Source organism: Bombina bombina, chromosome 1, assembly GCF_027579735.1.
Source record: "Bombina bombina isolate aBomBom1 chromosome 1, aBomBom1.pri, whole genome shotgun sequence".
Classification (NCBI taxonomy): Eukaryota; Metazoa; Chordata; class Amphibia; order Anura; family Bombinatoridae; genus Bombina; species Bombina bombina.
In genome coordinates this window covers 1,049,152,692-1,049,166,571 of record NC_069499.1, presented here as the reverse complement: position 1 = coordinate 1,049,166,571, position 13,880 = coordinate 1,049,152,692, and the positions used below count along the sequence as shown (strand labels likewise).

At 38.0% G+C, this 13,880-nt stretch overlaps 1 protein-coding gene across 2 annotated transcripts in view; it reads left to right on the top strand.

The window, feature by feature from the left end:
- CTSA (cathepsin A) overlaps positions 1 to 13,563 on the top strand; it is a 36,794-nt gene extending 23,231 nt beyond the window's left edge. For both annotated transcript variants that reach the window (XM_053689129.1, XM_053689070.1), the window contains exons 12-15: positions 11,017 to 11,092; positions 11,710 to 11,799; positions 11,946 to 12,047; positions 12,522 to 13,563. In XM_053689129.1, the coding sequence (XP_053545104.1) occupies positions 11,017 to 11,092; positions 11,710 to 11,799; positions 11,946 to 12,047; positions 12,522 to 12,605 (352 nt within the window). In that variant the 3' untranslated portion in view covers positions 12,606 to 13,563. The remainder of the gene's footprint in view (positions 1 to 11,016; positions 11,093 to 11,709; positions 11,800 to 11,945; positions 12,048 to 12,521) is intronic.
- The last annotated feature ends 317 nt before the right edge of the window (positions 13,564 to 13,880 follow it).

Here is a 13,880-nt window from a genome sequence, read left to right as displayed (position 1 = left end):
TGGACTGATGAACTGAGAATGAGTCTTGATGGGCCAGATGGATGGGCCCGTGGCTGGATTGGTAAAGGGCAGAGAGCTCCAGTCCGACTCAGAGGCCAGCAAGGTGGAGGTGGAGTACTGGTTTGGGCTGGTATCATCAAAGATGAGCTTGTGGGGCCTTTTCGGGTTGAGGATGGAGTTAAGCTCAACTCCCAGTCCTACTGCCAGTTTCTGGAAGACACCTTCTTCAAGCAGTGGTACAGGAAGAAGTCTGCATCCTTCAAGAAAAACATGATTTTCATGCAGGACAATGCTCCATCACACGCGTCCAAGTACTCCACAGCGTGGCTGGCAAGAGGGTATAAAAGAAGAAAATCTAATGACATGGCCTCCTTGTTCACCTGATCTGAACCCCATTGAGAACCTGTGGTCCATCATCAAATGTGAGATTTACAAGGAGGGAAAACAGTACACCTCTCTGAACAGTGTCTGGGAGGCTGTGGTTGCTGCTGCACGCAATGTTGATGGTGAACAGATCAAAACACTGACAGAATCCATGGATGGCAGGCTTTTGAGTGTCCTTGCAAAGAAAGGTGGCTATATTGGTCACTGATTTGTTTTTGTTTTGTTTTTGAATGTCAGAAATGTATATTTGTGAATGTTGAGATGTTATATTGGTTTCACTGGTAAAAATAAATAATTGAAATGGGTATATATTTGTTTTTTGTTAAGTTGCCTAATAATTATGCACAGTAATAGTCACCTGCACACACAGATATCCCCCTAAAATAGCTATAACTAAAAACAAACTAAAAACTACTTCCAAAACTATTCAGCTTTGATATTAATGAGTTTTTTGGGTTCATTGAGAACATGGTTGTTCAATAATAAAATTAATCCTCAAAAATACAACTTGCCTAATAATTCTGCACTCCCTGTGTATGTGTGTGTATGTATGTATGTATCTCTATCTCTATCAGCAACTGGAGAGCACTCTCACTTCCAAAGTCAATCCGCCAGGGTGCATGCAGGGGTTGAATACTATAATGAATGAAAGGCCGCACTTTCTGGTCCTTTACATATACAGTTTTATTTGTGACGTTTCGGGGACCGAATCCCCTTCCTCAGACAGCGAACACATGAAGAATGCATTCATTTTTACAAGCAAACACCAATGAAACATAAGACCCACCCCCAAACAGTGAAAAAAAATGCCAAAAAGGTTGTCATAGCAACCATATAAACAATATACACCCACACCACTCGCCCAATAGACAGGCAAGAGAACATAAAAAGTATCATAACAATTCTCCTAAATACAGATTTAAACACATATTGCATACTTAAGCAATGAGAAACCACTCAATTACAGTAAATAAGATTTACACAAAACCTGCATGAGATAAACTGCGCAACCCACAAGACCATCTATACAATGACATATGTATGTGCTTATTTCAACGGCAGGTGAATGTGCATATGTACATACTGATATAGCTAGACATAAGTATAAACTAACGGGTGCATACCTCTTTTGATGCATATTTTCACAACCGCCATGCACACAGCGTGTATATCAGGGCAGCACTATCGATCTGTCTCTCAGAAGCGACGCGTAATACGTCATGACGCAGACCCAATGAAACCACAACTGCTGTCATCTTAGAGACACGCCCATACTGCTTGCGAGTGAAAGAAACCCCGGGCATCTATAGTCCATATAGGGGTATAATAGCTAAAAGTGGCGATGATCAATATATGCTGATCAAAGGGAACCGTTACCATGGTAATGAAATAAACACTGGATATAGCCATATCCGTAACAGAAGCACGAAGCAATGGCAACTAATAGTAACTAATAGTATGCTCATATTGCCAATAATTTATGTATTTTTCAAAGTTGCCATTGCTTCGTGCTTCCGTTACGGATATGGCTATATCCAGTGTTTATTTCATTACCATGGTAACGGTTCCCTTTGATCAGCATATATTGATCATCGCCGCTTTTAGCTATTATACCCTAATATAGTGATATGGCTTTTATAATTGTTGTGCCTGATAGGGGCTGTCATTTACTTATGATATGGACTATAGATGCCCGGTGTTTCTTTCACTCGCAAGCAGTATGGGCGTGTCTCTAAGATGACAGCAGTTGTTGTGGTTTCATTGGGTCTGCGTCATGACGTATTACGCGTCGCTTCTGAGACACAGACCGATAGTGCTGCCCTGATATACACGCTGTGTGCATGGCGGTTGTGAAAATATGCATCAAAAGAGGTATGCACCCATTAGTTTATACTTATGTCTAGCTATATCAGTATGTACATATGCACATTCGCCTGCCGTTGAAATAAGCACATACATATGTCATTGTATAGATGGTCTTGTGGGATGCGCAGTTTATCTCATGCTTAACATCTAGTATCTCATGTAGGTTTTGTGTAAATCTTATTTACTGTAATTGAGTGGTTTCTCATTGCTTAAGTATGCAATATGTGTTTAAATCTGTATTTAGGAGAATTGTTATACTTTTTATGTTCTCTTGCCTGTCTATTGGGCAAGTGGTGTGGGTGTATATTGTTTATATGGTTGCTATGACAACCTTTTGGCATTTTTTTTTTCACTGTTTGGGGGTGGGTCTTATGTTTCTATGGTGTTTGCTAGTATAAATGAATGCATTCTTCATGTGTTCGCTGTCTGAGGAAGGGGATTCGGTCCCCGAAACGTCACAAATAAAACTGTATATGTAAAGGACCAGAAAGTGCGGCCATTCATTATATATATATTTATATTTATATTTATATTTATATTTTTTTTTTTTTTTTTCAGAACAATATAAATAAAGAGATTTGCCACAGTAGAGCTATATGAGATACACATGCTCAACATCGAACACAGATTTATTCACAAATAATACTGTTAACATAATCGCATCATATCTACAAGAAATAGGAAAATCTACTACCACTGCAGTGGATGAGCACCTATTAAACTAGAAATGAACTAGTATAACATATAGCCCACTGATTCATAAAGAGCATATAAAATGTCATAAGCAAACAAATTACATATAGTGTGTATATGGCTATACACAGACGGATGTTTGTAATCTTATACGACCTGATAATATCAAGTTCTCCTTATAGTTCTGTTATTGCTGGAAAGCTGTCATTCTTAACGATATGTGTGTCGTAACCAAGCTTGGATTTAAAGAGACATTTTCCTAGCCCAAAAGGAAGAACATTTTTGGATGGTGTAATCAGGCCAGAAACACCTAAATTCAAATGCTAGAACATCGAGGTAAGAACGTCCTCTTCAGCTAGCAGCATTGCAACTGTGTAGCTTATCACACTCCAAGCTCCAGATGCCGGTTGTTTCGTAGTGCCTTTTAAATCCCTCCTGATATATTGCGACCACTTTACAGAGGAACAAACAGTCCCAAGTTCAGGTATTTTCGTGAGGTTTACTTGTAACGTCTGGACAGGTGCTTCCGACTGCTTACATATTATCACTTCCACTATTCAGCGGCATTTTCACCTTGCTCACAGGGACTGCGACTATAGCAGGTAAGATCAAAGAGCCTCATTCACTTCATCCGAACTGGGTTTAGCTGTTGTATACTTCACAGGTGTCTGTCGACGTGCGTTTTGCCCCAGAATGCTGAGCGAAAGCAAGTGCCTCGTCAGGACTACCTAACACCTGAGTCTCCAGACTTTTATTGGGTTCTACCTAAAACAAGGGTGTGTCTTTATTTGGCATATCTCATATTCAAATAGTTACACCTAGAGAGAACCTTTAAACAAATATCAAGAGAACAAATTAGATTTGTGTTTAAGCCCGTCGTACATGTTGAGACTGTGTGCAATGTTTAGCCAAAAATCGCCTATTTTTTAACACTTGATTTGATTTAGAGTTAAACACATATATAAAGCAGTTTCCTAGGAAAACCGAAACCGTGCACTGTTAGATATTATAATTATATAGAGGTTATTGCAGGGTATTTTTCACAGAAACTCTCATCGTTTTACACAATTATACCTTAGGCTGACTTAAGCTTTAAATTAGCCCAAGAAAGAAGCATACTCTATTCTTTCGTTAAGCCCATGTGGAGTGACTGTATTTAAAATATATGTCCATCTGGCTTCTTTATTTAATAGACATTTGTTTTCATCTCCACCTCTACCATTTGTTATCCCACTATCAATTGCCACAAATTTAAGTGACATGGTACTACTATTGTGTACCTCCTTAAAATGACGTGCCACACTTGTCTCTTTCATAGAGGATGTCATCCCTGTGCTCCTGCACTCTGTCCTCGAACATTCTTTTCGTTTTTCCAACATAGAACAGAGGGCAGGAGCACTGCAAAAGGTAGACAACCCCTATAGTATTACAATTGGCAAAATATTTTATCAAAAATCTTTCCTGTATTAGCAGAAAAGGTTTTGCTTTTTCGCATGTAGGGGCAGTACACAGTGTCCACATGGGTAATTTAACCTGTTGGCGTTTTTTAAGCCGGTTACTCTCTTCTTCTGACCTCACAAACCTACTTTTCACAAGCTTTATCTTTGAGATTGGGTGATTTTTTTTTTTTTTATCGTTTTGGGGATTGACAGTATAAGTGAACATATTGAACAGTATGTGGACCACTTTCTCAGGCCCTTTCTCACCACACTCCCCTCCTATGTAAAGGATACACCCGACCTCCTTAAAAAGCTAGATGGTGTTTCAGTTAAATCAGATACTCTCTTGGTGTTCCTAGACGTAGAGAGCCTCTACTCCTCCATACCCCACACAATAGGGATCGGAGCATGTAAACAATTCCTTAAGACAAGAGGATTAGGCAGTGACAGACACACAAAGCTGATTATTGATTTACTAAGCTTTATTTTATACAATAATATATTTCAGTTTGACATATCCATCTATAGACAGGTCAGGGGGACAGCCATGGGGGCAGTGTGTGCCCCAACGTATGCATGTCTCCACCTGGGGGCATGGGAGTTAGATATATTTGAAAAATATGGTGAGACGTTTGATTCCCATGTCTCCATGTGGGTTAGGTATGTGGATGACATACTCATGCTATGGGATGGCCCTCTGGCCTGTCTTCATGAATTTGTCTCTGATCTCAATAAGAATGAAAAAAATATCTTCCTAACATATGCACATAGTGACAAAGAACTGCCCTTCCTTGATATTTTAATCAGAAAAGAAGATAATAAAATCTCTACAGAGAATTACCGTAAAAGCACAGCAACAAATAGTATTTTGGAAGCAACAAGTGGTCATCCAGAACCATTGAAAAAGGGCATCCCATTTCGTCAATTACTAAAACTGAAAAGAAATTGCTCCTCAAAAACCAAATTTGAGCAGCATGCTGATCAAATGTGTAAAAGATTTATTGATAGGGGGTACTCTCATAAATTACTTAAACATACTCTCAACAAAGTAAGGAAAATGAATAGGGATGACCTCCTGTATTCAAAAAGAGAGAAAAAGGTTGGTAATAACTTAAGGTTTATCACAAACTACAAATGCCAGTGGCAAAGTATTAAACATATATTGGCCCAGAAATGGCATATTCTTACCCTCGATGATAAAATTGCAGATAAGTGGGAAGCTATCCACAAATGACTGCTAATAAAATCACCCAATCTCAAAGATAAGCTAGGTTTGTGAGGTCAGAAGAAGAGAGTAACTGGCTTAAAAAACGCCAACAGGTTAAAGGCAATTACCCATGTGGACACTGTGTACTGCCCCTACATGCGAAAAAGCAAAACCTTTTCTGCTAATACAGGAAAGATTTTTGATATAAAATGTTTTGCCAATTGTAATACTATAGGGGTTGTCTACCTTTTGCAGTGCTCCTGCCCTCTGTTCTATGTTGGAAAAACTAAAAGAATGTTCAAGGACAGAGTGCAGGAGCACAGGGATGACATCCTCTATGAAAGAGACAAGTGTGGCACGTCATTTTAAGGAGGTACACAATAGTAGTACCATGTCACTTAAATTTGTGGCAATTGATAGTGGGATAACAAATGGTAGAGGTGGAGATGAAAACAAATGTCTATTAAATAAAGAAGCCAGATGGACATATATTTTTTAAATACAGTCACTCCACATGGGCTTAACAAAAGAATAAATAGGGGTGGATGTGGGGAGCGCTCTAAAAGAGCTGTGAGTATAAACTGTGATAGAATGTGTATGGATTTACCAAAATTTCACAAATATAATTTAATTTTCTTGAATCGTGTTGGAAGTGTATCGACTCAGATGCAATAAACAATGTGTCGGTTTGTTGAAAAAAGTTTCCCTGCGTGGCTCTAGTGTTAAATTGTGTCTCTCCAAAAATATGTGAACAAATAAACAAACAAAAAGCTGACTCTCAAAATTCCTCAAGGACAATTATATAAAAACTCGTCTATTTCTTCAAGATGTGTATTAGTGTATTAGTGTATCCACCGTGTATTATCACTGTACCTCTAAATGAATTAATACACAAATTTTACTTCTAAGTGAATAAACAAACAAATCGTGATAAATTTAAAAAGACATTTACTAAGATAAAAAACAATATAAAATCGTTTCAGTAGTATTATATGGTTGTACCATTCAGTGAATCTGTTTAGAGCATATGGGGGTACATCCTTATCGTATAAAATTGCTGAAAGTTCGGATTTGTAATCCTTGTGATTTTCTTAAGTTGTGGCCACAACTAATTCTGAAACAGTTAAAATCCAAATGTAGTACTGTGCTGATGTAGGTTTACAGTTTATTCTCCCCCTAACCGGACCTCTGATATTCCTTACCTCCGTGTTTGTTTTCTTTGTATTACCTTGGGTTCTGGGAAGAGTGCTTTTGTAAATAGGTCGAGTTCTCCAAGCGGCTTTGCCGCTGTTTGAATTTCTTCCGCAGCTACTTCCTACCCTGATGTGCGTGTGACGTTGACGTTGTACACGGAGGACCTATCAGGCAACCGGATCGTGGGGGGAGTGTTTCTTGTACTGGAGCCAATCTTTCCACACTCTATGTCAGGTTTTCTACGCGTTTCAGCGCCGTAACTTGCGCCTTTATCAAGACTGATAAACGATAACGAAAGAATAAAGTATGCTTCTTTCTTGGGCTAATTTAAAGCTTAAGTCAGCCTAAGGTATAATTGTGTAAAACGATGAGAGTTTCTGTGAAAAATACCCTGCAATAACCTCTATATAATTATAATATCTAACAGTGCACGGTTTCGCTTTTCCTTGGAAACTGCTTTATATATGTGTTTAACTCTAAATCAAATCAAGTGTTAAAAAATAGGCGATTTTTGGCTAAACATTGCACACGGTCTCAACATGTACGACTGGCTTAAACACAAATCTAATTTGTTCTCTTGATATTTGTTTAAAGGTTCTCTCTAGGTGTAACTATTTGAATATGAGATATGTCAAATAAAGACACAACCTTGTTTTAGGTAGAACCCAATAAAAGTCTGGAGACTCAGGTGTTGGGTAGTCCTGACGAGGCCCTTGCTTTCGCTCAGCATTCTGGGGCGAAACGTGTGTCGACAGACACCTGTGAAGTACACAGCAGCTAAACCCAGTTCGGATTAAGTGAATGAGGCTCTTTGATCTTACCTGCTATAGTCGCAGTCCCTGTGAGCAAGGTGAAAATGCCGCTGAATAGTGGAAGTGATAATATGTAAGCAGTCGGAAGCACCTGTCCAGACGTTACAAGTAAGCCTCACGAAAATACCTGAACTTGGGACTGTTTGTTCCTCTGTAAAGTGGTCGCAATATATCCGGAGGGATTTAAAAGGCACTATGAAACAACCGACATCGGAAGAAGCCGCTTTTGTTTACATATGAGTGCAGAGTGAAAATACCCAGAGTTTTGCCACACCGCTATTTACTGTTTAGCGGCATCAGTCTTTGCCTAAAGTATCAACGGATTTTGGATTGCAACAAGTTACACATTTGTGATGCTAGCTGGAGAGGACGCCATTACCTCGATACTCTAGCATCTGGAGCTTGGAGTGTGAAAAGCTACACAGTTGCAATGCTGCTAGCTGAAAAGGACGTTCTTACCTCGATGTTCTAGCATTTGAATTTAGGTGTTTCTGGCCTGATTACACCATCCAAAAATGTTCTTCCTTTTGGGCTAGGAAAATGTCTCTCTTTAAATCCAAGCTTGGTTACGACACACATATCGTTAAGAATGACAGCTTTCCAGCAATAACAGAACTATAAGGAGAACTTGATATTATCAGGTCGTATAAGATTACAAACATCCGTCTGTGTATAGCCATATACACACTATATGTAATTTTGTTTGCTTATGACATTTTGTATGCTCTTTATGAATCAGTGGGCTATATGTTATACTAGTTCATTTCTAGTTTAATAGGTGCTCATCCACTGCAGTGGTAGTAGATTTTCCTATTTCTTGTAGATATGATGCGATTATGTTAACAGTATTATTTGTGAATAAATCTGTGTTCGATGTTGAGCATGTGTGCAATTGTTTATTGGTCCTCTACAGAAACTGTGCCATTCACTGTAATCGTAGTATTGAGCAGCTTCTCTGAGTGCTGATATCCCCCAACTTTACACAGTATCTCATATAGCTCTACTGTGGCAAATCTCTTTATCTATATTGTTCTGAAGTTTATATATTATTTAGGGGGTCTGCACCAGGTCTAGCATACGGCTAACACCGCCTAGACTGACTATAACAAAGAATTTGTCCTATTTTGTAGACAAGTTCATTTTTTTATATATGATATATTCTCTCCCTAAATTTATCTATATATATATTTTAAAGGGATAGGAAAGTCAAAATTAAACTTGCACGATTCAGATAAATCATGTAAGTTTTTTTTTTTTTTTTTTTTTTTTTTTTTTGACACTCTTTAAATTCACTTCTATTTTCAAATGTTCTTTGTTCTTTTGGTATATCCCTTGTTGAAAAAGAATACGCATATATCCTACATTAGTGGGAGCTGGCTGCTGATTGGTGCCTGCACACATTTGTCTCTGTGATTGGCTAACTAGATGTGTTCACCTAGCTGTCGGTAGTGCAAAGGATAATAAGATAATGAAGCAAATTTGATAATAAAAGTAAATTGGAAAGTTGTTTAGAATTGTATGTTCTATCCAAATTATTTTTATTGGAGGGGGGTGCAAATGTGTAGTTTAATTAGTAACAGAAGCATTTTTTGCAATATGATTCTAGTAAAAGCTGCTTTAGCATCATAAGGACATATGTTACGCCTGCGCGACGCACCACCATTTAAAGATTGTGCCTGCTCATTGGGTCAGTGGTGATTTGTAATATACAAAGTTGTTGCTGACTCTGAGCTGGCAGTGTTTACATAAGGGTACAAGCACCATTGCAGCATATGCGTGTATGCTGCTGATACAGTCATACATTTTAAGAGAACATTTTTGCTAATACAATTATATTGCAAAAATACTTATGTTTAAAATTGAAATGCACTCATGCACATTTGTTTTAACTATTACATCCCTGTAACTGACAATCCAGTTCAGCCCAGAGGGCTGCATATGCAACTCAAAATGACACCTTTGTTCTTTTAATAGTATGGTCTAGTGCAGAAATAAAATGCTCTGTTTTGTTAGGAATTTGATTAAAAATAAAGGATGGTGCTGCAGTACTTTTGTATCCACACCATAGTGTTGTAGCAAAAATGAATTGCCAGATGCTAACTTTCCAGTACAAGAGCGTAGCACGAGGATGCTACTGTTATGATAAAATACATTTAGTGAATTATAGGGACAGTAAACACCTTGGCGTTTTAATATAAAATAACTGCAGCAATATTCTTAAATAATTCTGCCCCATTTGTTGTAATTGTAGCTCTGAAAATTGGGAATCTTCTAATATTCAGAGCTTTAAATGCACCATGCTGACTTTTCAAGGCCAATCCTGCTACATATATTTTTGTGATTGTCTTTTAAAGAACAATAACTGCAAAATAATGCACTAACATAATGTTTGTGTCTAGCCTTGTTGACTGTAGACTCAAGCCCAGATTGGCTCCTCCAAATAAGGCAAGTGGTAGGTGGAGTTTGACTTGAAAACCATTTGCAGCAATCTAGATGTTAATGAATTTTAAATATGGGTGATATGTTATTCTACAGCAGAGCTTTCCAAACTTTTCATGTTGGTGACACACTAAATCATTTCGCGACACAGTACTAGCAAAAAGGAGGTTAAACTAACTTGTTTTACGAGATACAGACACATACATAAATTATATAATAATGAAATGTTTTTACAAGTAACAGTATGTATGTGCAAGAATTTAAAAAAAAAAAAGTTTAATAACACCAATAGCTACTATTTTAATGGGATATATGAGGTTGATGGGATGAACACAATTACTGAATATTTGGTGGAATATTATATAAAGACACTTGCATTTCATCATCAAGCATTTTTAAGCTTCCACTTCCTATCCATGTATCAAGAGCAGGAGCAGCAATGCACTACTGGGACTGGGATCTAGTTGCAATAAAACCCCACTGTGACTTCTGACTTAAGCTCAGCGTTTAAGCTGCCACCCTCAGAGCTCCGTAAATCTGATTGACTACTGTCTGTGCTGCAAACACTCTGCTGTCCACTCACTGACTACACATGCAGTCATGAGCAAATTAAGGAGACTTCACGTGCAGTCAGGAGCCAATGTCCCGCCAAAGCCGCAATGGGAATAGTTTCAGTTCCCACTGAGCTGCGCCAATTGGTTAAGATGATCGGTGACCCACTAGGTATCAATCACGTGTCAACCATGTAATATGCGTAGCAGGCAGGCGGAAAGTCAGAAACACAAAAAAATAAAAATTTGTGCTGAAGCAGGGACACACCTACACACTGCTGCCGACACACTAGTGTGTCCCGACACACAGTTTGGAAAGCACTGTTCTACAGCAACACAACAGCAATGCCTATTTAACTTAGACACAGTATGTATCAGGCTATGTAGGAATTACTAAAAAAAAAACTTAACAGATCTTATGTTTTCTACAGTGCTGATGTTTACAGCATGTACGGTCGAGTGTACCTAACCATGAAAAAACAGTACCAGGCACTTCTTAGTGATATGGTGAGTAGATCCTGAACTACTACGATATTGAGTGCTGGCAAAATAGGATGTAACAAAAATTGGGTATAATGTATGCGGATCAGCTCTGATTAACCCTGCTCTTTGTACATGTAAAATAATCTTGCAGCATTATGGCTCTGATATCCCAGTTTTAGAACTAATCTATATAGTGGTGAATGCATTCTATGACCGCAGTAAAGGGGCATGAAGCCCAAATTGTCTTTCATGATTCAGATAGGGCGTGCAATTTTTAACAACTTTCCAATTTACTACTATCTAACTTTTTTAAATTGGTATCCTTTGTTTAAAAGCATACCTAGGTATGCTCGGGAGCAGCAATGCATTACTGGGAGATGGCTGCACATATATGCCTTTTTGTCATTGACTCTCCAGATGTTCTCAGATAGCTCCTAGTATTGCATTTCTGCTCCTTCAACAAAGGATAACAAAAGAACAAAGCACATTTTTATAAAATAAGTAAACTTTAAAATTGTATGCTCTATCTGAATTGTGAAAGACAAGTCTTGGATTTTATGTTCCTTTAAGGATGATACCTCTACATGCCACATGCAAAATGGCATAAGCTTCAATACTTTACTAATTTATCCTATTTGCAGAGATACAGAATCCTGGTGTATAACGGAGATGTGGACATGGCTTGTAACTTCCTCGGTGACCAGTGGTTCGTGGATTCTCTGGACCAGAAGGTAAATTTGTTCAAAACCAGAATATCTTACCCACTTCTCGTGTCCTAGTCTTCACCAGCTGAGGCAGTGAGTCTTCTCTAGCCCCTTGCTTGTGTGTCTGTCCCCCTGTATATATTTTATATCTCTTAACACCCTATATCCTATAGCTGCAGGTTCACCGGCGCCCATGGCTGTATAATGAGGGGGAGCAGCACCAGATTGGCGGCTTTGTGAAAGAATTTACCAACCTCACCTTCCTTACAATTAAGGTAAAGTGAAAGGGCCTTCATGATGCTCACACTGCTGTTTAATTTAAATTAAGTATGATTTGTAATTTTCCTCTGTCTTTAACTTGGGATTCCTACATCTTTACCTATTCCAGTAGTACTTTTATCAGATAAGTTCAATTATGTCTTCCTCCTGTGTTGTGGTCAGTCATTTTGTATATGATTAATATATAGTAACAATTATAAAACATTTCATTTTAAGGCAGATTAAGTATTGATAGCAAAATGTGCAGGATTTTGCCAACGGGGATACCTCGAGTATAAATATCTTATCTCCTTGGAATCAGATGTAAATGAACCCCTGTGTAGCATGTTGCAGCGGGAGTTATTAGAGAGAGCTGTAATATGCAGTGACATCCTCCATAAGATGAGGAACATCGGATGTAGGTGTCTTGCTTTACTAATATGTACTGTTTATGTTTTATATGGTTATAAATCTTTCTAATATGTTCACAGGGTGCAGGACACATGGTGCCTACAGACAACCCCAAGGCTGCCTTCATCGTGTTCAGCCGGTTCATAAATAATGAGCCCTTTTAATTCTTTCAATGAAATACCACTGATACGCAATTGCCAGTACCGATGCACAACATCTGTGATCTTCGTCTAAGGCTCCGCAATAACTAGATTTTTATGTCTTAAATTGTTTAACACCAGGAGTTCCTTCAGCTTTCCACATTCCCTTAACTGCTATACCTTATTGGTCACTGGTTCTTCTGCATATCCCCTTCCTGAATCTCATTTGTTGCCTTCAACAAATAGGACCAGACAAAGTCCCTATTTCTGCACCTTGGCTTGTCTACCTATTGTTTAGCTGGACTGAGGGCACTGCGTGCGGGTGATCATGCTTAGTCTAACAGTTGGGCACTGGAGTCTCTTATCGCTGCTTCTAGTTATACGTTCTAAAATGTTCTTTTCCTGATGACATTTAATTTTAATGTTTATCAGATCTGTGGGCAAACGGCTAAGAAGAAGTGATTTCCTGTACAAGATACAAACTTACTGATTTGGTTTAAATGGACAATAGCCCTTACAGATAAACACTCAGAACCAAATAAGTAGTTTTTAGTATTGTGTTATTAATGCAACGTACAGAAATTTCCTGAGATTGCTCCTTACTCAGAGTGATGCTAAAACAAACATACTTTTGTCAAACAAATCTGTTTTTTTTCTAAGAAAAGCTATAAAGATTGCTAATTTTGTAAACATGTGCAACTCATCTCATTAAGGTGGATTGGTCTTTACTGCAGTTTCTAATACAAAAGATTTAGGTTCCCCCCCCAAAACTAAGCTCTAATACATAAAGTGCTGAAACTAGCTCTAAAGGTAATACTGATAACTATATTCTAGATTGTGGCATTCTCATTTTAATCAGTTTCGTCCCCGTTAATAAACATGAAAATCTCTCTTCATAGGAGTGAACATAGCATTTGGTTAATATTGTATTAAATTATGGAGCTGTTGCAATTTCAATTAAAAAGTTTCTTTTTTTTAAAAATGTGATTGTGTTTATTCCTTCTGTAGTGTGCAAGCGCAAAAGTGTGTAAAAAAAACAGAGCAAATGAGTTTAACCATCCCATGGAATAAGCAAGGCATTGGAGAGAAGTATTTCTGGGTGTATATTTAATTTGTATAGAAATAAAAACTAAGAAGGTTAATGGGACATGAACTCCCAAATTTTTCTTTTGTGATTCAGACAGAACCTAAAACGTAAAACAGCTTTCCAATTTATTTCTGTTATCCATTTTGCTTCATTCTATTTGTATCCTTTATTGAAGGCAGAGCAATGTACTACTGTGAGATAGCTGAACACAC